The 25400-nt window shown below is 41.3% G+C and overlaps 3 protein-coding genes across 3 annotated transcripts; 1 reads left to right on the top strand and 2 right to left on the bottom strand.

Moving 5' to 3' along the window:
* Positions 1-1407: 1407 nt before the first annotated feature.
* Positions 1408-9433, bottom strand: LOC129755500 (glucose dehydrogenase [FAD, quinone]-like). Its single transcript, XM_055752024.1, has 3 exons — positions 9294-9433; positions 8992-9219; positions 1408-3065 (listed from the first exon to the last, which is right to left on the bottom strand). Exons 1-3 carry the CDS (start codon positions 9406-9408, stop codon positions 1486-1488), a joined length of 1923 nt encoding a protein of 640 aa, XP_055607999.1. The 5' UTR covers positions 9409-9433; the 3' UTR covers positions 1408-1485.
* Positions 9434-14850: 5417 nt separating this feature from the next.
* On the bottom strand, positions 14851-17422 carry LOC129756596 (glucose dehydrogenase [FAD, quinone]-like). The gene is made up of 3 exons (XM_055753506.1): positions 17289-17422; positions 16915-17142; positions 14851-16513 (listed from the first exon to the last, which is right to left on the bottom strand). The coding sequence occupies exons 1-3, from the start codon at positions 17401-17403 to the stop codon at positions 14934-14936; spliced, it is 1923 nt and encodes a 640-aa protein (XP_055609481.1). The 5' UTR covers positions 17404-17422; the 3' UTR covers positions 14851-14933.
* A 2511-nt stretch (positions 17423-19933) lies between these two features.
* On the top strand, positions 19934-24802 carry LOC129756538 (glucose dehydrogenase [FAD, quinone]-like). Its single transcript, XM_055753448.1, has 3 exons — positions 19934-20114; positions 20190-20417; positions 23208-24802. The coding sequence occupies exons 1-3, from the start codon at positions 19982-19984 to the stop codon at positions 24737-24739; spliced, it is 1893 nt and encodes a 630-aa protein (XP_055609423.1). The 5' UTR covers positions 19934-19981; the 3' UTR covers positions 24740-24802.
* The last annotated feature ends 598 nt before the right edge of the window (positions 24803-25400 follow it).

Genomic DNA, 25400 nt, shown 5'->3' on the forward strand with positions numbered 1-25400 from the left:
TCAACCAGGCCAAATAACATAAAAATTATCTTCGGCCATTTCGTTTTCGTTCTTTGTTGCAGCAACATCGGATAATAAAATAGTAAGTATTTTTGGATCATTGTCGATTTTGAACGCTTATCGTCATATTTACTTTTTCCATTTCAGCAGACGGTGTAAACGGAAGCTTCGTGGATAAAATTTAGAAGGCAACGAATCCAGGTGCAGTGATTGATAATTAACATTCGTCGCACCGCAAGGGGCCGCATTTCTTGTGCTTGTCGTACTTCCCATTCCCCCCCCCCCCCCCCCCCTCTTCGGGCTAATGATTCTACTAGAGCAAGACTATCGGCTGTGGAGATGGACAAGCTGCTGCCGAATTCGTAGCTAGCTCCGACAGCCGTCTGGTTCCGAGATTCTGCGACATCTATCTCCACAAAAATTATGATCCGCTGGCGGAACAGGTGTTGAAATTATGTGCAAAATTGTAGAAGAGCTTTTTTGAATCAATAAATATAATTTTAAGCATGTTGATTAGGTGAAACAGGAAATTGAAAACTAATTTCATTGAAACTTTGAGAACTTCCCTTGATTTTCAAATTCTAAAAATGCCACCCACACATATGCAATATTTTTTTCAATGCACTCATACATAAGCACGAACCGAGCATACCAATACTATCAAACCATGACAGATGTCAACGAGGGCTGTCACTCTGAACCGGGAAAACCATTTCAAGTAGAATCGGTTGGGCCATTTAATGCTTGAATTCAATAGGAGGAATGCTTGAAAAATGCTTGGAATCCAAGCATTCTTTCAAGCATTCCAAGCATTCATTTTGTTAAGCGGGTAAACAAACTTTACACGCTGAACGTAATTTGTTAACTCAGCATTAAACGGTAGAATTTTTTCAGTGCATGTTTGCTTTCGCCCCTTTCTAGTGAGCAAATTTGGTGATTTTGTCGGTCCCGACGGCAACGGCCCTATTTTGCTCACCTTCATACTAACCCCTGGTGCGGTATGAAAGTGATCAAACTCGTGAGCATTTTCACTTTGCTCGCGATTGCTGCGGATGCCCTTAAGGCCAAGGTGCGGGCATTTGCGTATGGACTGTACATAAAATACGAGTAAAATGGTAAAATAAAGTTTATTAGTTATTTTCAATCCCTGAAAATTTGATGGCAATCGGATGAAAACTCGAATTTTGCTCGTGGACACAATTTACCTTCATTTGTTTGATTAGTTTTCTAATTTTGCCAAAAATTGTAAAGGAGTCCCCTCCCCCCTTTCTATCTTTCCACTGGAAGGAGGGGGGGGGGGCACGATAACATCTTTTACATGTTTTTACAAACTTGCGTTTAAGGTTTTACCAGAGCACAATTTCGAAAAATATTGTTTAATCAAACTAAACAATTATTAATCTGTGGGAAATTTTTATTCAAGGTACCAAAAATCGGTGATATTATTGTTTTAGTCAAATAAAACGTACATTCTTCTATAACGTTTTAACTAAAATCTGCCGCGTCCTCCTCGTCATCGTCATCCTCATCCACTATCTCTCCCTGGACGGTTCTTTTATTTCCCTCTGGATTGGCGTATCGTTTCTTGATGAAACCGGATGCCTTCAAGCCGATCATGTATCGGGCAGCATAGTTGAATCCCGATAGCGAAACCGGAATCACGCTTTCATCAACCACTCGAAGCTGGCGAACACCGTACACTTTGAGTTTGCGATTAACGACCGCTTTCGGATCTTCCTTCGGTCCCATTCTACAAGCACCGAAGAAATTGCGAGCTGGAACTGATAACGATCGTATCAGGCAGCGCCAGTAATCTTTGCTATCGAATTCGAAGTTTTCCTTCGGACAATCTGGCGGGTACACGGGAAGCAAACGAGCATCGCATTGGCTCATTAGGGGTGACTTCATTTTTCGTTTAATTTCTTTTATGCCATGTAGTAGATGTTCGACATCTTCGTCCTCGTTCAGATATCGAGGGTCAACCAAGAGTTTATCCAAGTAATCCGCTGATTTGAGCTTGAGATAGCCACGGGATTCTGGATGCAGCAGCATAAGAGACATATCAATAAAGTAGTTTCCTTCCAATATTTCGGGATCAAATTGAACTGAACCAGGTGCAATGTTGTACATTTTCAATTTTTGAGCATTATCGAAAACAGGCTTCAGACCTCCCACGCCCTGTAAAAAGGCTAGGCTTGGACATTCCCTTTTCTTGTCTCTATGGTGGTTGGAGAATACGATAGTTTCATAGCCGAATGGAATAGTTAATCTGCCTTGTCCTCGCTTGTAATCATCGAAGTCACATGAACTGAGTGGTTCCAAAAAAGCTTCCGGAAGACAGGAAGCATTCACAACAATCGATATTCCAGTGAACACAGGTTGATCGATGAAGTTTTTACCGACTGGCAGATCTACCCGACATTTGATGCCCATCTTCTTGAGATGTTTCCGGGGGCCGATACCTGATAGCAAAAGCAGTTTGGGTGAAATCATTCCACCTGCAGCAAGCAACACTTCTTTGCTAGCTTTCGCAACGTATTCTTGACCCCGGTAGATATATTTAACACCGACAGCTCTGTTCGACTCATGTTCAGTGATGATTTTACTGACCGATGTGCTAAGAATAATGTCCAAGTTAGGTCTACTCAGCGCAATCGGTTCCAGGAACGCGTGATAGGCCGAATCTCGTCGTCCTTCATTCAACATCGCTTGTACTGGAGAAAATCCAATTTGAGATTCACCGTTATAATCAATTTTTGAATATCCGACGTCTGCATTTGCAGCAAAACAGAGTTCGCGTACCGGAGATGCGTACGGAACGTGCGACACGTGCAGCTGACCTTCATAACCATGGTAGGATTCGTCGAAAACTTCTGTCAGGTTGGCCCTTTCCAATTCTCGGAAGCAAGGTAGGACCCGTTCGTATCCCCATGATTTGCTGTCGACTGCCCACTTCCAACGGTCGTAATCATCCTTGTTGCCGACCGAGTAGATCATGTTGTCGATGTTCGAGTCCTCGCCAAGCGATACGCCACGAATCAGTTTGCACTGTTTGTTGATCATAGCTGAAACGGAGATAAATTTTGAAAGATTGTAAAGTCGAAGCCAGGTGTTAGGTCCAAAAGATCTTAAAGTAATTCGAACAAAATATTTTGCAAACAGTGGTTTGAAAATTTACAAACGCGTTTTGGGATTGAAAATCGCACTGAGTGTTTCGTAATTCTACATTTGGATACATAAGGAACAGTAGAAAAGAGTATAGAAAGTTTTAACATAATTCAAGTCCTACACAAACGAAAATTCCGTGTTTGTAAAAACTTTCAAAGTTTTTCTTTTGGAAAAATAACATTTATGAATCATTTGAAATGTACCCAAACAGCTTACAGGCGGATTTGGACATTTCCAAACCCCCTCTCCCCTAAGTTGTCCACGTGGGATGTAATCGGTCCCAAACATGCTGTTATTCAAAATCACCAAAAATGCTGTTCCCTAGTGTAATTTGAGCTTTTCATTTGATACAGCAAATAATATCTGAGCATCCTGCATGACTAGATTGGATTATCGAGGATTCTGTATTGAATTTATGGGCAAGTCTGTATATCTAACAAAATTTGGAATAAACCATAATCAAGGTATAAACCGATACTTATCAGCATTCTCCAGCACGATCTACAGAAAAAGATACACGGATACGCCTGATATGTTTTATTGTAGAGATGTAACGAATAGTGGTATTCGGCGAACGGTCGAATACCGAATAGTGGCCTTTTCAACTATTCGGCCAAACGAATATTCGGTCGAATATTCTGTTTGGTTTTCTATGAAAGTACAAAAGCGGTTATTTGAATTTCCTTCTATTTCTTCCATCTTAATGCCCCTCGTGTTTTTGAGTTGATTTTTTTCAACCAGATGTATTACAAGATCTTTTTCAAGAAGGGGTCACTCTGGATGGGTCCGGTGGATGCTTTGGTCGCATGCAGACTGAGAAGGTGGCCGCACGCGTCTGTTCCCCAGGTCAGGGGCGGCTCAAACAGCGTCTGTCTTGCAGCAAGCGGCTGAATTTATGAAATGCGGCTCCCGCCAGCTAAGTCCAAGATGGCAGCCCCTCGCGGGATACGGACTTTAGGATAACAACCTACTGCTCCTGATATCTTGTATTGTTACAGAAACTGAGAGAAGAAATAACCGAATTGGAACTTTGGCAACGACTTTTAGCATGAAAACACGGACTAGAATTGGAACTTGGAATGTTTTGACCCTTGCCCAGCCAAGTAAGCTGGCTTAACTTGCTAGAGAAGCTAGCCGCCTCAAGCTAGAGATATTGGGACTGAGCGAAGTCCGTTGGCCTAACACTGGAGAACACAAGACACAGTCCGGGCAAGTACTGCTTTACTCTGGCATACGAGGAGAACATGCTACTCGGGAACAAGGAGTTGGTTTCCTGTTAAGCCCGCAGGCCCATGCGGCCCTCATAAGATGTAAACCGATAAACAAAAGAATAATCGTAGCCAGATTCAGAACACGGGTTAGAAACCTTACAATGGTCCAGTGTTATGCGCCAACTGACGTTGCCGATTTGCAGAAGAAAGAGCAGTTTTACAGTCAATTGAACAGCGTGGTTGAGAGAATTCTGAAAGGTGACATTCAAATCCACTTAGGCGACTTCAACGCAAAGATTGGCTCCGATAATCAGGACTTTGAGCGCATCATGGGGCGCCATGGTCTAGGACAGATGAGCGAAAACGGAGAGCTGTTTGTAGAATTTTGTGGCAACAACAACATGGTGATCGGTGGATCGCTCTTCCCCCATCGACCAGCACATAAGGTCACTTGGGTATCCCGAGATGGCCGAACAGAAAATCAAATTGACCACATCTGCATCAGTCGAAAATGGAGAAGGAGCCTTCTTGATGTCCGCAACAAACGAAGCGCAGACATTGCATCTGACCATCACCTCGTCCTTGGCGAGATACGACTGAGAGTTGCGCGTGTCCAACGGCGCGAGGAGAAAGTCGGGTGTCGATACGACGTCCGCCGGTTGGAGAATCCAGAGGTGAAAAGGGCATACGTTGAATAGCTAGAATCCCTAGCCTCGGAGCTGCCGACAGACGGAACAGTCGAAGAACAGTGGTGTGGAATCAAGAATGCCTATCACGACGAGCCATAGTACTCTTGGTAAAGTTTGTGGAAGACGAAGTGAATGGATGTAGGATGAAACCTGGCGGATGATCGATGATCGGAGAAAGGCGAAAGTCGGAATTGAGCAGGCATGTACCGGGTCAGCCAAAGCAGCCGCCCGCTTACGATATGCGGAGCTAGAAAAGGCAGTTAAACGAGCTTGTAGACGAGACAAGAGAGCCTGGACAAACTCCCTAGCCGAAGAGGGAGAAAGAGCCGCCGCCATTGGAGATATCCGATTATTATATGATATTTCTCGCCGCCTTCGTGGTGCAAGGACTAATCAAGAATGCCGCTGAAAAACCGAGCAGGTCAGCTGCTGACAGATCGAACAGATCAGCTCAAGCGTTGGACTGAGCATTTTGATCAACTTTTCCGAGTTACAAATAGCAATGGCCAACAGAACCCGCAGCTCGAGGCGCCCACAGTAAGTCGCATTAATGGCGTCAACTCGGAAGCGCCCTCGCTGGCTGAAATAGAAGCGGCAATCAAGGACATGAAATCCAACAAAGCGCCTGGAATCGATTGCATTCCTGCTGAAATGCTGAAAGCCGACCCTGCCTTGTCAGCACAAATGTTGCACCGTCTTTTCGCTGACATTTGGGATACTGCAACATTCCCGGCCGACTGGATGCAGGGTATCCTCGTAAAGGTCCCAAAGAAAGGAGACCTGACAGAGTGCGGTAACTTTGATCTGTACAACCCTCAAAGTACTCTGCAAAGTGATCCTGAATAGGATCCAGGAGAAAATCGACGCTACACTCCGACGGCAACAAGCTGGATTCCGATCCGGACGATCATGTGTGGACCACATCACAACGCTACGAATAATACTGGAACAAATCAACGAATTCCAGGACTCTCTTTTGCTGGTGTTCGTTGATTTCGAAAAAGCATTTGACCGACTGAACCACGAAAACATCTGGGCTGCTCTTAGACGACGAGGGGTCCCAGAGAAACTAGTCCATCTCATCGAAGCACAGTACGAGGCATTTTCGTGCAAGGTCTTTCACGACGGTTTCTTGTCCGAACCAATCCCGGTAACTGCTGGAGTGAGACAAGGATGTATTTTGTCACCGCTGCTTTTTCTCATCGTAATGGATGAGATCTTGACTGGATCGATTGGCTGTAGACCAAACCGAGGATTGCCGTGGAATCCTTCAACTGAACGACCTTGACCTGGCAGACGATATTGTTTTGCTCGCCCAAACACAACAAGACATGCAGAGCAAACTCGACGACCTCACCGAAAGCTCCAAAGCAGCAGGTCTCAAAATCAATGTCGGAAAGACCAAGTCGATGGAAATCAATACAGAAAATCGTTCCAATTTCGCTGGACAACAGGTTGAGACAGTGGAGTGCTTCCAGTTGTAACCAAGGGAAAGTTTCTAGCCAAGATTGTCAAGATTCGTCGCGTAAATGTAAATGTCGAGGAAGTGCTAGTGATTAAGTGTAGAGTGGAGCGGACCTGCCTTTGAACCCGAAAAAGCCTCGAACGCAGCCAACCAACATAGGCGCACAACGATATTGGCACACAGCACCAGATGGCAGCACCTGTCACGCATGAGGAGTCAGGGTTGAACACGCCAGCAGATCATGGAGGCTGAGTTGCTGAGGGGAAACCGGAGAAAGGGATAGAGGGGCAAGAAGGGTTAACGGCTGGGTACGGAACGCCATCGACCTTAAACAAAATGGTCATTATTAAGTTGTATCTCTGAGCGCGTACTACGGCAAGCCAAATCGGCCGAGTACGATTCGTTCCGCATTGGAAAATAGTGCCAAACCCGTGAAAGGAGCCCGACGCAAACTACGGACAACTACGGGACAGAGAACAACAAGCTCGTTTGTTTGTGGAAGGGATCTACCAGGTAATCCAAGATCCGGAACACCATTCGTGTACCCGACCTAACGCCTTGCCGCCATTTTGTTCCCTCTATCACCAGGACCCCGTAATTTACCCTTGAGTTCCGGTATCGGTTCCCGAGGCAGCTCACCAGAACGCCGCGCCCATCCAGAACGTGGACGGCCCGCTGACTCCTGCTTGAGGGCGTCGTGACTTACCACCACGAAGTTATCGACGGGCCACATACCACCCATCAGCGCCGTGTGACTCCGCTGAAACTCACCAACTGCCGGAGACACGGAATTGCGATCGCAGGCCGCGAACTACTTTTGGCTAACCGAACCCACCCTAGCAATTCGGTAGTTTCGCCGCGCAAATAAGAGGTCGTGATATTTCCGGTTCCGAGCGAGGAGGAGGCATACGCAAGAAGAGGGGCCTGAGAGCAGACGCGTGAGGTAGGAAAGATTGTGCCATTGTATATTGTATCGCGGATCCGTCGACAAGTGCCTTTTTGTACCTTTGAATAAGGGGAATAAAGTGGGCGAGCAAAGCTCGAAAGTTAATCATTTAGCGTTTCCTTGTAGTTCTTTGATTTCGAAAAGCCGACCCTGAGGCAAGAATTGGGGGAGTCTTAACAGTGCTGGGTAGTGACTCAACCATAGGTTACACAGTATCTTGGTAGCCAGATTACGCCTGATGGTGGTACCAACATCTGGCGGTCACGCCAGATCTCTCTACGAACTAAGATCCGAATCTTCAACTCAAACGTCAAATCCGTATTGCTGTACGGGTGTGAAATTTGGTGCACATATGCGGTGACGACGCGAAAACTGCAAGTTTTTGTGAATCGCTGCCTGCGGAACATCATCCGCGCTTGGTGGCCTGGCAACTGGATCTCAAACGTTGAACTTCATCGCCGGTGTCATCAAAAGGCGCTAGAAATCGAGATTCGGGAACGTAAGTGGAGATGGATTGGGCACACGCTGCGAAGAGATGAAAACGAGATTTGCAGAGAGGCGCTTGACTGGAATCCAGATGGGCATCGAAGAAAAGGCAGGCCCAAAAGCTCGTGGCGGCGAAGTCTAGCCGCTGAAATCCGCACAGTTGACGAGAACCTTGGCTGGCAGCAAGTGAAGACGCTGGCTCCGGATCGCCAGCAGTGAAGATCTTTTATCTCAGCCCTATGCGCCGGTCAATCGGCGCTGGACCCTTAGGTAGGTAGGTAGGTCACTCTGATTTAAAAAAATGTCACCAATAACTGAAAGGACATCAGATGACTTTATTACCAACAAGATTCCTGTGAAATCTGGGCTAAACACGTCGAAACAGATGCCAAGCAATTCGAAGTTTCTTATTTTATTTGATATCGAATTAGATGAAAGTTGAATATGAGCAAGATATCTTCAAAAAAATTGTTAAAAAAACGATGATCTTTAACCTTAAGAATACCTTAAGAATGGTTTGGTCGAGTAATTCAGGAGGATTTTTTAGAAAAATTGAAAAAAGGGCAAATTTGAACAAAATCTAGGCCAAAAACATATAAGAGGAAAGTGAAAGAGAATAACTTGAATGTTAAAGTTTTCATTAAATCACAGCAGCAGAATTAAAATCGTATCTAAAGGGATTAAAAAAAAATTATGTTCATTTTGAAATAGTTTAAAAATCGTTTTTGAACACAACATCTTGAATTTTTAATCTTGGATTTCTAAATTTTTGGACTCCTCTGAAATATATTTTTTTCATTTTCATGAAAAAAATTTAAAATTAACTGGTGAATCGTATAATTTTTCTTACTACGTCAATTTAATGTCCCATCAACCTTAAAACTTTTGATGTTCAAGCGATATGATTATCTGTGGACATTACGTTTTTAAAAGCCATTAAAGTTGAGAAGTGTTGTATGATGCTCCAGTTGACGGTTAAGAATGTGGGTACCTAAGTGGTTTTAAGCTTTTAAGTTAAACTCTTACCTTGACAGGAGTAGTCATTCGGTGGACTGAACTCGTAGGCAGCAAACTGGCCATTCGAGGAAAGAATCCCGTTCCGGGGGACATCCTCGCTACTTTCGACAATCTTTCCGTTGGCCAGCAGCAAAATACTCCATTCCGGGTTCTCCGAAAGCTTATTGGCAAGAACCGATGCCGAGGCTGATCCACCCACGATCACGAAATCGTACTCTTTATCGGCGATCGGGATTTCTGTGACACGAGACAAGAACAACATTCAATCATTCCGGCAGATAATCGAATCCCAGATTTAAATTTGAACTTACTGCTTTCGATGGCCAACCGTGCCAAAATGTCCCCGTAAGGAGATGCATCCTGGCCCAACACCGAGGCGGCGATGAAACTCCAAACAAATAACCAAAACATTCGGCCCGTTCTCATCTCGAGAACCGATTTAAGACTAACGTTTTCCAGAACGGGATAATTTGGTTTTATACAGGCCTCTTGCATATGTACTTTCGGACATTCGGTAAGGATTTTCTTCATGTACCCATGCACACGAAAAAGAAAAAAAAAAGTCATTAGAATACATAACGAATTCGATATGAACACATGGGACCTCAAACTGGGAACTGGTTTTCGAGAAAAAAAAAAGAAACCAATTTTGAAGAAAGAGATTCAACTTTTATGAAGTTGCAGATGTTGAGTAAGGCTTGATGGTGATAAAATGATTGAAGAAATCTATAAGTTTAATTACGGTAGGACTCAAATTCGCATGAATTATAACACGTTTAATTTGTAACAAGATATCTCTTTTCGAATGATTTTAAGATGTTAGTTCGATTAATAGTTACCTTCATGAAATTGAATAAGCATTGAAGACATTTAGTTAGCGCAAAAGATTTAACGAAATTTAGAACAACAAATTACATTGATTGAAATTCTATTCATTTGTGGAAAGTGAGTAAATATAAAATTTCGTATTCTGTTAATTTTTTTGTCGATTACGACAAAATTCGTGGACAATTTTTATTTCATAAATCAAAATTCGAATTGTGAACTCTGATTCAAAATTCAGCACCGCTATTCAGATTCATAAAAAACCCTCCCCTCTTTAAGGATTCTAGATTAAAACAAAATTTATAGTTATGGAAAGCTCCTAATGTATCAGGTAGCAAAAAAAGGGGTACGCTTTAAAGCAGCACGTTATCAAAAAAAAGGGAAAATATGCCTATCTATATCAATCCACTTTAACGTTATTCAAAGATTAAGAAAAAAAAATCGAAAAAACATGCTTCGGAATAAAGACTAGAGGAGAATCTACTTGATTCCAGTTTTCTGGTTTATTTATATCTTTTTGAAAATTTTAGGTACTAGCTACCTGCCACCAGCCACCAAGATTCTGAAAGCATGTAATTTCAAATTTATTTGCTCTAAAAATTAGAACGATACTTGATCTCGCACATAAATTAGAAGCATTTTCGAAGAGCGAAAAAAATGGTGATTTTTTTTTTTTGAATTAAAGGAGGCTTGGCTTCCATTTAGAAACGCTTCAACTATTTTCTTTAAAAAAATTTTGAGACAAAATGAATTTTTAAAGTCTTTTTAAGCAGGCAATCATTGGAAAAACAATAGTTTTTGGATAAATATAAGGTCTATCGTGCTAAACTGTATTGTGATCACGGATCGTTTAGTTGAAAAGTGTGTTTTTTTGAACTCAAGGGATCATTTTAGAAAACTTTTTCAAAAGCTTACCCTTGCTCTGAAATTTTGGCTTTTTGAATTCATAACATTCCGCAAACATTTACATATAGTAATCTATAATTTTAATAATTTTTTTGATGTTGTAAACATTAGAAATGATAAAAAATTTATTTTGATCTGGCATTTCTATTCTTGAACACATTTCACATCTAAATTTATATTTTGAATTCATTTGCTTAATTCCAATGTTGATTTGGAGTTTTGATGACGCAATTAAAAAAAAAACAACAACATAATCGTTAAACTTTTTTAAATACTTCAATTGATTGGTAAGAATTTGAAATTACAAGCAATATTTCAAATCTGAATTGGGATTTCGCGCATCGATTCTAAATTCTGGTATTATTGAGATTTGAACTCTTTATCTGTAAAGATTTCCAACAAAGATTTTTGAATCACTCGCTTTTTTTTATTTTTATTTAGCAAATTTATTCCACAGTTTAATTCTTAATTATATTTCTAAAGCAGAACTCTGTCAGTTCTAATTTGGACCTTTTAAACTAGAATTATATTTCGAGGCTGGACATTTAATCAGAATTTGTCTCTCAAGTTTGAATAAGTGTTTAACAGTTTTATGGAGAATCCTTAATTTTTATGTGGATTTCTACAATGAAATTGTATGTTTTGGACTTTGTTAAACAAACCGTGTTATACAGAATTGTAACTTGTTTATTAAATATTATTTTTATTTATTTACATAGTGTTCCGTCTCACGACATAACTTGACGAACATAATTCCTAAAATTCACTCGGTTCATAGCAACCGTTCTCCAATTTCTCGGGCACCCCACGTTCGCCAGATCACGCTCCACTTGGTCTAACCACCTCGCTCGTTGCGCCCCCGCTCGTCTTGTTCCTACCGGATTCGTAGCGAACACCTGTTTTGCAGGACAGTCGTCCGGCATTCTCGCAACATGTCCCGCCCAGCGTACCCGGCCAGCCTTCACCACCTTCTGGATACTGGGTTCGCCGTAGAGGCGCGCGAGCTCGTGGTTCATCCTTCGCCTCCACACTCCGTTCTCCTGTACGCCGCCAAAGATGGTTCTTAACACTCGTCGCTCGAATACTCCGAGTGTACGCAGGTCCTCCTCGAGCAATATCCATGTCTCGTGCCCGTAGAGAACAACCGGTCTAATGAGCGTCATATACAGGTTACACTTCGTGCGAGGGCTAAGTCTTCTCGACCGCAGTTGCTTGTGGAGTCCATAGTAGACACGACTTCCGCTGATAATTCGCCTCCGGATCTCACGGCTGGTGTCATTGTCTGTGGTCACCAGTGAGCCGAGATAGACAAAGTCTTCGACTATCTCCAGCTCGTCGCCGTCGATCGTGACCTTGTTATTACTGGACAAGCGGGTTCGGTCGGTCTCGGATCCGCAGGCCAGCATGTACTTCGTCTTGGACGTATTAATCATCAACCCAATCCTTCCTGCTTCGCGTTTCAGTTTGCGGTAGATCTCCTCCACCGCCGCAGATGATCTGCTGACTATATCAATTTCATCGGCAAAGCAGATAAGTTGACTGGATCTGTTGAAAATCGTGCCCCGCATTTCGCCCACCGCTCGTCGAATAACACCTTCTAGCGCCACGTTGAACATCATGCAGGATAGACCATCACCTTGTCGAAGCCCCCTGTGCGATTCGAATGAACTCGACAATTCACCCGAAATCCGCACACAGCACTGCTTTCCATCCATCGTCGCCTTGATCAGTCTGATCAGCTTTCCGGAAAAGCCGTTCTCGTCCATGATTTTCCATAGCTCGTTACGGTCGATCGTGTCGTATGCGGCTTTGAAGTCGATGAATAAATGATGCGTAGGGACTTGGTGTTCACGGCATTTTTGGAGGATTTGCCGCAATGTGAATATCTGGTCCGTCGTAGACCGTCCCTCCATGAAGCCGGCCTGATGACTTCCCACGAATCTGTTTGCTTGTGGCGTTAGGCGGCGGAGTAGGATTCGGGACAACACTTTGTAGGCGGCATTGAGGACAGTGATCGCTCGGTAATTCTCACAGTCCAATTTGTCGCCCTTCTTGTAGATGGGGCATATTACCCCCTCCTTCCACTCGTCCGGTAGCTGTTCTATGTCCCAGATCCGGATTATCAACCGATGTAGGCAATCGGCCAACCTGTCCGGGCCCATTTTGATGAGTTCAGCTGCGATGCCATCCTTCCCAGCCGACTTGTTTCTATTCAGCTGGCGAATGGCTTCCTTAACTTCACTCATCGTTGGGAGTGGCTCCTCTTCGTCGTTGGCTACGCCGGCGATGTACCTTCCCCCACCGTCTTGATCTCCTGCATGTGCGCCGTTCAGGTGTTCATCGAAGTGCTGCTTCCACCTTTTGATCACCTCACGATTGTCCGTCAGGATACCCCCGTCCTTATCCCGGCACATTTCGGCTTGCGGCACGAAGCCTTTGCGGGATGCGTTGAGTTTCTGATAGAACTTTCGTGTTTCTTGGGAACGATGCAGCTGCTCCAGCTCCTGGAGCTCCTCCTCCTCCAGGCGGCGCTTTTTCTCCTGGAAAAGTCGGACTCGCTGCCTCTTCCGCTGTCGGTGATTTTCCACATTTCGACGGGTGCCTCTTTGCACTGCTGCCGCCCGCGCGGCATTTTCTTCGTCCATCACCCTCCTACACTCCTCGTCGAACCAGTCGTTCCGTCGAGATCGCTCCACATAACCGATGACGTTCTCCGCCGCACTGTTGATGGCTGTTTTGATGGTATCCCAACAGTCCTCGAGAGGGGCTTCGTCAAGCTCGCCCTCTGCCGGCAGCGCTGCTTCGACCGATTGCGCGTAGTCTGCCGCGACCTCAGGTTGCTTCAGTCGCGCGATGTTTAACCGAGGCGGGCGTCGAAGTTCAAATAATCTGCTACTATTATATCATTAATAATAATCAGAACTAAATGAAGGGGTCCCCTTGAAAAATTTGAAAATATAAGGAAAACTGGATCGGGCAGTTGACATTATTTGATTTAAAATAATTCAATATCCGAGCTATTCGTTTTAAACTTTCTCTCTGTTTCTAAACTTCCAACTTCATAAAAGCTAGGAATGAATTAGGTTCACGAAATCTTTGTTTTTAATCTATTTTTTTCTTTTTGGTTGGTTAACAACTTTTACTAAGATTTATGGATCGAACATTGGATAAGGTTTCTTTAACACGCTTTTCTTTCCAGATGATGCGAATGTAATCCTGAGAATCAATTGTAATTGTAATCGGCCAAAAATTAATTGAAAAATACAATTTTTTAGTCCCTGAAGAAGATCCAAAACGGATCGAAACGTTGGATACAAAAAGCAAAAATCGTTTTTGCTCTAAAATAGACTGCATGCCGGGATTTCCCAAGAAAAACACAAAAATCTGTCGATCGCCAAACATAAAAAAAGAGAATCAATTAAGGAAAAATTGAATTAGAAATATGCATATTAATACAAAACAGTTCTGAAAACCTATATTTTAGGCTTACTTCAAAACAGTGCCAGTACATTTCAGGTTCCTTGCACAAAACTATTCCATTATTTATACCCCTTAATCTATGCAACATCGTTAGCATGGTTTCAAATATAAGCATGGAATATGGAATGATACATTATTCCAAGTGGAGATTAAACAAGATTCCCATGTTGCATACAGTAGCCCTTGATTTGATAGGTGCCAGTTTTATTTTCGAAATCTAGTAGCTCACTAAGCATGACTCGCCTGGAGAAAAAAATCCGCATAATGTTTCCTACATCAGCTCATTTTAACCCGTTGATTAATGGTTATTTAGTATGATTTTGACAGTTTGTCATCGATTACGCTCATGAAGTGAATTAAATGCTTCTTATCTTCACAATGAACATGTACGTACTAAATTTGTTGAAACTTTCCCACGAAAACCCCAATATTTAGTGATTTCTATCCTAAATTTTCGCCCCTCTTTCAAGGAGGGGGAGAGCTCTAAACTTCTTAGGAACAATTCGTGGCCTCAGTGCCGATTTTACGTCAATCTGTTCAGTAGTTTCGGTGCTCATTGAAGACATACTTGTCTAGAACATATTTTTTACCATACAAATGTGGTTAAGTACACGGTAAAGTCCAATTTCTTAAAAATATTTTTTATTAAAAAAATCATTTAATCTGTGGAAAATTTTTATTCAAGTTTTCAAAATTCGGTGCTTTTGTTTTTGTGAACTTACATAATTGTTTTATACTTTTCAACTTAAATCTGCAGCATCATCATCGTCATCGTCATCTTCATCCCATGTCTCTCCCTGAACGGTTCTTTTATTTCCCTCTGGACTGGCGTATCGTTTTTTGATGAAACCGGATGCCTTCAAGCCGATCATATATCGGGCTGCATAGTTGAATCCGGATAGCGAAACCGGAATCACGCTTTCATCAACCACTCGAAGCTGGCGAACACCGTACACTTTGAGTTTGCGATTGACGACCGCTTTCGGATCTTCCTTCGGTCCCATTCTACAAGCACCGAAGAAATTGCGAGCTGGAACTGATAACGATCGTATCAGGCAGCGCCAGTAATCTTTGCTATCGAATTCGAAGTTTTCCTTCGGACAATCTGGCGGATACACGGGAAGCAAACGAGCATCGCACTGGCTCATAACGGGTGACTTCAATATTTTTTTGATAATTTTTATGCCATGTAGTAGATGTTCGACATCCTCGTCCTCGTTCAGATATCGAGGGTCAACTAAGAGTTTGTCCAAGTAATCAGCTGATTTGAGCTTCAGATAACCACGAGATTCTGGATGCAGTAGCATGAGGAGAAGCTCAATAAAATAGTTTCCTTCCAATATTTCGGGATCAAATTGAACTGAACCAGGCGCCAGGTTGTACATTTTCAATTTTTGAGCATTATCGAAAACAGGCTTCAGGCCACCAACGCCCTGTAAAAAGGCTAGGCTTGGACATTCCCTTTTTTTGTCTCTATGGTGATTGGAGAATCCGATAGTCTCATAGCCAAATGGAATCGTTAACCGGCCTTGTCCTCGTTTGTAATCATCAAAATCGCAAGAACTCAGTGGTTCCAAAAAGGCTTCCGGGAGGCAGGAAGCATTAACAACAACCGACAATCCAGTGAACACAGGTTGATCAATGAAGTTTTTACCTACTGGCAGATCTACCCGACATTTGATGTCCATCTTCTTGAGATGCTTTCTAGGGCCGATACCGGACAGCAAAAGCAGTTTAGGGGAGATCATTCCACCTGCAGCTAGCAACACTTCTTTGCTAGCTTTCGCCACGTATTCTTGACCCCGGTAGAAATATTTGACCCCGACAGCTTTGTTTGATTCGTGTTCAATGATGATTTTACTGACCGATGTGCTAAGAATAATGTCCAAATTGGGTCTGCTGAGCGCTATCGGTTCCAGGAACGCGTGATAAGCCGAATCTCGTCGTCCTTCGTTCAACATCGCTTGTACCGGGGAAAATCCTACTTGAGAAATTCCGTTATAATCAATTTTGGCATATCCGACATCAGCCGTTGCAGCCAAAGAGAGTTCGCGTACCGGAGATGCGTACGGAACGTTGGAGACGTGCAGTTGACCTTCATAACCATGATAGGATTCGTCGAAAATTTCTGTCAGGTTGGCCCTTTCCAATTCTCGGAAGCAAGGTAGGACCCGTTCGTATCCCCATGATTTGCTGTCGACTGCCCACTTCCAACGGTCGTAATCCTCCTTGTTGCCCACAGAGTAGATCATGTTATCGATGTTTGAGTCCTCGCCAAGCGAAACACCTCGAATCAGCTTGCACTGCTTGTTGATCATAGCTGGAATGGAGACAATTCATAAAATACATATTTGATTAGAAGGAAATCAAACTATTTGAATTCTGAATTTATAAAGTACAACCGATGTGCATGCCGCGCAAAAAGCGCATTTCAAATGGCATTACACCTTCAGACATTTCAATCTCATTCGAAAGATCCTGAGTAATAGTTTCCTCAGAGGTATCTGACAAATAAATTATGATCAAACTTTAGGTGTTGCATAATTTGAGGGGTAAAATAAAAAAATGCTTTTACGATAATCCTTGTTAAAAGGAACTTATAATTAGCCGAACTAGCTTTTCTGCGAGCTCACCAAATATTTAGCAACAATATTATTTAGATAACAATAGGACTAGCGGCCTCATTAGCGAGTAGCGAATAAGCCCTAGGCAAATTCTTACCTTGACAGGAGTAGTCATTCGGTGGACTGAACTCGTAGGCAGCAAACTGTCCATTCGAGGAAAGAATCCCGTTCCGGGGGACATCCTCGCTACTTTCGACAATCTTTCCGTTGGCCAGCAGCAAAATACTCCATTCCGGGTTCTCCGAAAGCTTATTGGCAAGAACCGATGCCGAGGCCGATCCACCCACAATCACGAAATCGTACTCTTTATCGGCTATCGGGATTTCTGTTAAACAAGAGAAAAATAAAAGGATTACTCAACCCGGTCGATAATTACCACAAGAGATCAACTACTGGTCGCAGGTGGCTCTCCCCTACAAAGGAAAAAAACCCAACCGATGATTAAAATCTTAGAATAAAGTTTGAACTTACTGCTTTCGATGGCCAACCGTGCCAAAATGTCCCCGTAAGGAGATGCATCCTGGCCCGATACCGAGACGACGATGAAACTTAATACAGACAGCAGCGAAATTCCGCTCGTTCTCATTTCGCGAACCAACTTAAGACTAACGTTTTCCAGAACGGGAAACATTGGTTTTATACAGGCCTCTTGTATATACTTTCGCACATCCGGTAAAGATTTTCTTCATGTTTACATGCTCCCAATACCGTAAATAGAGTCGTTAGAATACATAACGAATTCTGCATGAACGCATAGGGTTTCGAATTCAAAACTGGTTCCCGAAAAAAATGAAACCAATTTTGAAAAAAAAAGGATTCAAATTTTTTTGAATTTCCAGCATACTAACCAAGACCTTGTTGTCATAAAAAAAAATAAAAAAAAGTTAATAAGCTTACTTTAAGAAGTATCACAATTTGCATGTCTATAAACTAGCATTCTGAATCAGAATTCAGGTTCCGATCAAAGATTTTGATTTAAGATTCACAAATCACGTTCAAAATTAGGTTATAAATTAAGGATTATAATTTAGATTCAGAAAATATTAAGAATCAAGAGCTTTAGATCAGATTTTTTTTGTTTCGATTATAGTCGTTTTACCATCATTATGGCTTTCGCGACTAGATCAGATTTTGTTTTTGGAATCATAACTAGTCAAGGATAAGGATTCAATTCAGAATAATTTTCGATTTTTTGGATTTGAGCACCGGCATCTTAATATTTAGGACTCTATCGAACCAAATAGGGTTATGCGATGAAAAATGCATCAGAAAGTCCCAATAATATTTTTAAAACTTTCTTCACTCCCGATAATGGTGTTGGAGCGGGTTCGTCGTTTGAAGCGAATTGAGCTTTTTCGTCAACTGCAAAAGCGAAAATTTTCCTCCGTTACGCCCGGTTCACAGGTGAAGTGTAAATGAAAGTGATTTTTTTTAATAGACACAACTAGCATGTGTAACGTGGTGGGGAATGATTGAAAGATGAAATTCCAAATCGTTTCTTTAAACCTTCTAGAACTGTTTTGATTTCGATTCCCCGCGGGAATTTCATCATGACTGGGGAATCGGAACAAAAACAGTTCTGTCAGGTTTTAAGGAACGAGTCCGGCTAAAATTTCATCTTTCCATCATTCCCCAGCGATTCTACTATGTAACAAAACTACAAAACAATTTCCCGGCAATGATTATTTGCGAACAGCTTTGAAGAGCTTAGCAAACACCCCCTCTCTCCGTCCCCAGAATGAATAACGTAAAAATGAATTACTGTAGCCGATTATTGTCCAAAGTTAAACTTGAGTTACGTTACAAAGTTTCCAATCCTGAAAAAGTGTCTAACTTCAACGAGTGATAAAAGTTCTGGAACGAATTAGGGTTAAAAGGCATTTTGTGGATATCTTCTTAAAAAAGCTATACCTACGCCTACGAACACTTAATAAATCTTGTGCAAAACAACGCCTATGCCTATTAAATTTTAAAGAGTTTGCTTGGGTACCCAACTGTAGATATTTGTTGTTATTGCTTAAGTTAATTGCCTCTTTTGTTGTTTCTCTAACCGTCCTCAATACTGCTTTCGAGAAACGGATCAATGCATGAATCCGACCATGTTTGTCACCTTTAGGTGGAGAGTTTTTAAACATTTCTCACGTTTAGAGTACACACCATGGAAATCCTTTCCTTGCATTTTGTTTCTATGGCTCAAGATTAACTTTTTTTCCAGTATTTCCTAAATTTAAAAGTTTCGTTACAACTAGTGTGTCGTGAGTGAATCTAAAAAGTTATTATTTTAACTTCTCAAAGTTCAAGAACCCCTTTAAAGTTTGTCGCTGCATCCAAGTTTAATGACCCTTCAATTAATGTTCCCAAATCCTGCCTTCGATTTCAGCGAACAAAAGCGAAGGCGTACGGTCATAACTTCTGATCGGTTTGGTTTCCGATTGAACATCACAAACCTGTTTTTTTATTTCCAAAACATTTGCAAAAGATGCATCCTGTATTTTGGGTTCAGATGGTAAGGTTTTTGGCAATGAGTTTTATTTGAATTTAGAACCGAAAAAAAGGAACTTACTGAGTGTGCATCAGATGTTTCTGGGGGTTCTTAGGGAAAAGACTGATCCACGGTACAGGAGCAAGGAAATAATATTTAAACGGGTACTTGGTAACTTCAAATAGTTATTGAAGCACATTAACCTGAATTTTGTACTGAGATCTGAAAGTAAGATTTGAAATTCACATTCAGAATAAACAATTAGAATTCTAATTCATAATTTCGATTCACATTAGATTCTGAATACACATTCAGAGTTCATATAGATTAAGATATCAAAATTCAGAATTAAAAATTATGTATTCCCCATGACAATACCTTTCGTTGAAAGTTCTCGGATCCAAATATAAATTCAAAAATCATATGTATGAGAAAAAAATAGATATACTGTCGGATTCCGGTTTGCAATACCATTTGCGTTAGTTATCCTGCATTTGTATTATGCAATATTCGGCAGTATGGTTTAATGCTCTGAAATATATAAACACTTCAATTTACTGTTATATGTATATAAGAAAACTTGTTCGTTTGGTACCCTGGATAAGGCCCTTTGTAAATTAACTGGAAACTATAAAAACTCTTTCATCCGAGGACTTTGCTCAGTCGTCCGAAAAACGCCAGCATGGGACGAATATTTCCGGTTGTGTTGCTTTCTCTAACTTTAAGTCTGGCACAATTGTCCACTGGCCAGGACAGTACCTGTACCAGTTTGCCTCAGTACAACGACGAGACCACGAAATCCTTCATAAATGACCGTAAGTGTATATTTATTTCAATTAAATAACATTTTAGGGAAATAATTTAAAAATTTTGTTTCTACAACCTTTTAGAAATTCCAATCGCCGATGAAGAGTTCGATTTCATTATTGTTGGAACGAGTGCTCCAGGATGTGTGCTTGCCAACCGTTTGTCGGCGAATGAAAACTGGAGGGTTCTAGTGCTGGAACCGGGATCGCCACCGTCTTCCTTTTTCGATATCCCGAATGTGGCCCATTTGGTCAGCGAAAGTTCCTTTGTCCGTTCGCTCTATACGCCTCCGAATGATTATTCATGCCAGGGTAAGTAAGATTTTTTTCAATAAGCATATATGAAATCAGAATCCGAATTTCGGATTTCTGTATCCTAAAACTGGATACTACATTCTAAATCGAAATTCTGAATCTCTCTATTTTTATCGACTTTAACTTGAGTCTTAGTATTTTTTTATTTGAAATTATTCTATTAGGAAAGGTTAGATTGTGAGAAAAGTGAAAAAACCTAATTTGGAACCTGAATTTTATATCTGAATTTTCCGAATCTGATTCTGCATCCCAATTCTGAAAATTTAGAGTGAATTTTGAATCTTATTTCCAAGTAAGCAAAGGTTTAATAAAGTGGACTTTGAAGAACATACCTGCTAAGCATTTTCAAGAACGCCTCTAGCATGATTCTGTGATGATTCATAGCTTCAACACAAGTTCTAATCGATACTTCCAAGTCTGTTAATCAAGTTTCTACTGAGTCATATCAGAACTATGAATGCTAGTGCTAGTGTTTTTGACAAAAAATATAAAGGTCGGAGTAGGCGTCGATTGGATAAACGGAGACGATTTTTTTCCTACTGCCAAAAATCATTTTCTAAGAGCAAGTTCACTGGTGTTGGGAAAAAGTGCTAGAAATTTTATCACTTTTTGCACATTTTGAAAATTTTGCCATGCTTAAACATTTTCAAGACCTGTGGCCTTCAAGTTTTTTTACAACACGTGTTGTATTTTCGCATGCTGTGATGCAAAAACAGCAATATTTATATCACATACGGCTGAAATAAAAACAGTGCTGTAAAAAAATACAACGCCCAAAGATCTTGAAAACATTTTTGCATGGTAGAATTTTCAAAATGTCAAAATTTCTACCACTTTTTCCCAACACCAGTGAACTTGCTCTAAAGTGGAAAAGTGGAAAAACAGTAAAATTGGGAATTGTGGACATTTTTTAACACTGATGGTTCCTTCAGTTGTTATTCGCCGTTGCTCAAGCTCCAAATCAGGTCCGCAGCGTAAAACAAAACTTTCCAGGAATGCTGTTTCCTGTTCCGGAAACCGAATTCATCGGATTGTAAACCTATGATAGAAGCACCAGTTTTCCAGGCGGACTCATTCAACTCTAGGATTGACATTTTATTTGGTATTTCCGGAAGGCCCATTCCTTTATGTTACCTTTTTAAACAAATTTCAATTATACCAAAGCAGTGAAAACTCCCATTGATTTTTTTTTTCAATTCAAATAGCTGTGATGTTTGTTTGAGATGATTAATTGAGATTAAAGATTCTGAAATTCGATGTATTATTGTTATTTTCTAGAATAACCAGATTCGCTTGCACATTTTTCAACTGTCAAAAATTAGTATAAAATCCTTTTCAAACTTTGTTTTGAATGTTCTTGAATTACTTTGCACTTTGCATTGTGACAAAGTTCGCTTCATGAAATTTCGGCCCTAATATCAAATTGCATCCACCGCCCGCCTCGGCGTTATCCGATGTTGTGCTGACAACATAATTAGAATTTCAAACAAACAAATAAAATCCACGTATGTGTATCGCAATGTTCGATAATATATAAGTCGATTTTACGAAAAAGTGTCATTAAATTCATAAAACTTCAATTTAATGATTTCGGCGTAATATATTCTGACTACCTCATTAGCAGGCTTTTTTTATGCAAGCTGAGAAACTTTGATTTTGCCATTGGTTCTTAATCTCAAACTTTCGGTTTTCGTTGGCATACTTGCTTCCATCATATGCATAGTTCTGGTTTTTTATTTCCATACGAATTTTATCGTTGAACTACAAATTTGAACATCCACCACGTTTAGCTGTTCGCAGCGGTAAACACGAATCTCAAACATTGCATTAGGCCCGAAGAGTGTCAACTAGTTGATCGCACTCAACACACGAAGGAAGCCATTTGATATTGAAGTCTCCAAAGAGCACAAGTTGGTAGGATGAAAGCAGATTTTGAAGTTCAGACTCAGAAAGATCCGTTCGTGGTGGGTTGCATAAAGTTGCGATGAGTACCGTTCTGTTCTCCGACCAGTAGATCAAAAGCTATGCATTACACAGATCCATTTTTACTTTCTGTTGCGACGTTTTGATACCATAGTGTTTTGCTAGGTATTTGCTGTAGAAGTAGAACTCATCCCGGAGGGTTATCATCGAAAACTGCAAGAGCGTGAGATATTCGTTACCTCGGACCGGAGCTCTTTGCAATGTATGAGCGGTGTTTTAGCTGCATCGAACTCAATAGCTTTGGCAATATTTTTTATGTAAACATTCAGGTCCTCGTTTATTAGATACCGGATTCCCGGACACGATGAGTTCTAATCTATGTAATTTCTCAAAACGAGAGATTGACTTTGAGGCAGAATCTACACGAGTATTGACGTTGTCGAGAGCGGCTCGCAGGGATCCATTTTTCGAATGGTTGGAGATTTGTGGTGTTATGCTTAAACTCAATCATGCAGTTGATGTTGCAGATCGACCCGGATGGTGTTCCGCGTAAAGGTCCGTTTACTTTAAGTGCTTGCAATCGGAGCGCTTATGCTCTGAAATGGTTGTCACAACTTCAGAACTTTTAGAGGTACATGTTGATTGAATGAAGGTTTCCAATGGGAGAAAAAGGCTCTTCTTGAAACTTGATAGTATCAATAAGAACATTATTCTAGAACCTGACTGAGCTTTTTCGAAGTTCTTTATTACACTTTTGGCTGCTTATTCGGAAAAAATGATAGCTTACACAAAAAATCGCCAGAATTTAACCACCTGACGTTAGAATGTATGACATGAAATTCGTTTTTCTTCTCTTGTCACCAGGTTTCATCAACAAGCAGTGCCGTATTATTGTCGCCAAAGGTATCGGTGGGGGTACCAACACTAACTACCAATTCTACAACAGAGGAAATCGTTACGATTACGACCGTTGGGTGGCATACTCGGAGAGTGACGAATGGGACCTGGATGCATTGCTTCCGTTTTTCACGGTTTCTGAGAACGCCAGTCTTACCGAATTCGAAGATCCGTTCTTCCACGGACGTGAAGGACCTTTGAGAGTGCAAAACCTTCCATACAAATCGCCGGTTTATGACATAATGATGCAAAGTGCAGCCCAAGCAAAAATCGCTAGTGTCGATTACAACGGCCATAATCAGTTCGGATTCTCACCGGCCCAGGTCATGTCGGTCGGTGGCCTACGATCCTCGGCATATCACGCGTTCCTAGAACCAGTTCTCCAAAGCCGACCCAACCTTAAACTTATCTCGAATGCTTCTGTTCGTAGGGTACTTTTTCAACCAGAAAGCAACATTGTTTCCGGAGTGGAGTTTTCATTCGGGGATCAAATATTTAATGCCTATGCTCAAAAAGAAGTTATCCTCTCGGCTGGCGCAAACAGTTCTCCTAAAATTCTTCTTTTATCGGGAATCGGACCTCAAGATGATTTGAGCGAAGTGGGTATACCTGTACTCAAGGATCTTCCAGTTGGAAAGTCGTTGATGGATAAGGTAGCGTTCAATGCTCTATCGGTGCGATTGGACAAGTCTTCGTTTCCTGCTGAATATGTCAATGGTCTGACCGCAGATGATGTCAATCAACTCGGCGAAGGTGGCGGACGACTTACCCTGCCTAACAATATGGAATCAATTTGGTACCTCAGTACTAGAACCGATCGTCAACCAGATTATCCTAACATAGCAATATTGCCTGACGCTGGATCTTCAACGCAATATTTCTTAGATTCAGATATGCAGAAAATGGCAAGTATTGAACCAGGTTCGGTTTCAATTCCTCCAGATGATAACGCTTTTTATGTAAATTTGTTTACCACGTTATTGCATCCCAAATCAAGGGGTTACATGAAGCTGCTATCATCAGATCCAGATGCTGATATTCTGCTGGATCCAAAATATTTATCCGATGAAGAAGACGTCGAAAACTTGCTGAAAGGAATCCGGATTGCATCCAAGCTTTTGAATATGCCTGCCCTGCAAGAACGCGGAGCTGCACTGGTACAGATCTATCCAGCGAATTGTCCTCAATCCTTGGAATTCGATAGCGATGACTATTGGCGATGCGTGATTCGCTCGTTGGCAATGTCTGCACGATCATTTAGTACAACCTGCCCAATGGGGCAGAGCTCCAATCCCGAGGCGGTTGTCGACAACTCGTTCCAAGTGCATGGCATTGACAAGCTACGGGTTGTAGATTCCAGCGTCATTCCTGTTTCGATATCTGCAACAACCGACGACGTCCTCATGTACATGTTGGGCGAGAAGGCATCCGCAGCTGTGGTGACTAAACATCTTCCTGTTATAAAAAAGAAAGTATCTCAGAAAAAACCCAAAAATTGATAAAGTGAAATTACTTAAGCGGTTAAAATGTCGGTTCTAAACAAATACATTTGGTACTCTTGACGTATTGTTTTGCTTTCTTCGAAATTTCAGAAGTTTACTATAACCTTTGGCAATTATACAGTTTTAACATTACATGCCATATTTGTAAAATAAACCGCTGCAATCTTTGTATAAAAATTTCAAATTTATATTTATTCTCATACCTCCCATAACTTTTGTTTGTAGTTTTTACTGCTTAAGAAAGCTATGCAAATTTTGGAATTCATTCAGTCCTGAATTAGAACTACGAATTTTAATTTTGTATGAAAATGTTTATGGGCCCCCTCTTCTAACCAAAAGTTAGGAAAAATACTCCCAGCACATAAAAACTTTATAAGTAAAATGCCTTGATAAAACCTTTTGTAAATTAAAAAAAAAAAAACCACAAACCTAGCTTGTACCCCAGAGAAAATATTTAATGATATATTAGAAAATATTTTTTTGTGAATTTAAGCGTTTATGAACGCTAATTTGAAAACTATTCAAACATTTCATGAATTTTGGTTTTAAGAAATATTTACATCGTCTACCGAGCTGGGAATCGAACCCATGCCTAAAGTGGGTTCAATGTGATTACCACTCGGTCATCGAGACCTTAAAAGCTCTAGAGCAGGGGTTT

The sequence above is a fragment of the Uranotaenia lowii genome, chromosome 3, assembly GCF_029784155.1.
Source record: "Uranotaenia lowii strain MFRU-FL chromosome 3, ASM2978415v1, whole genome shotgun sequence".
NCBI classification, from domain to species: Eukaryota; Metazoa; Arthropoda; class Insecta; order Diptera; family Culicidae; genus Uranotaenia; species Uranotaenia lowii.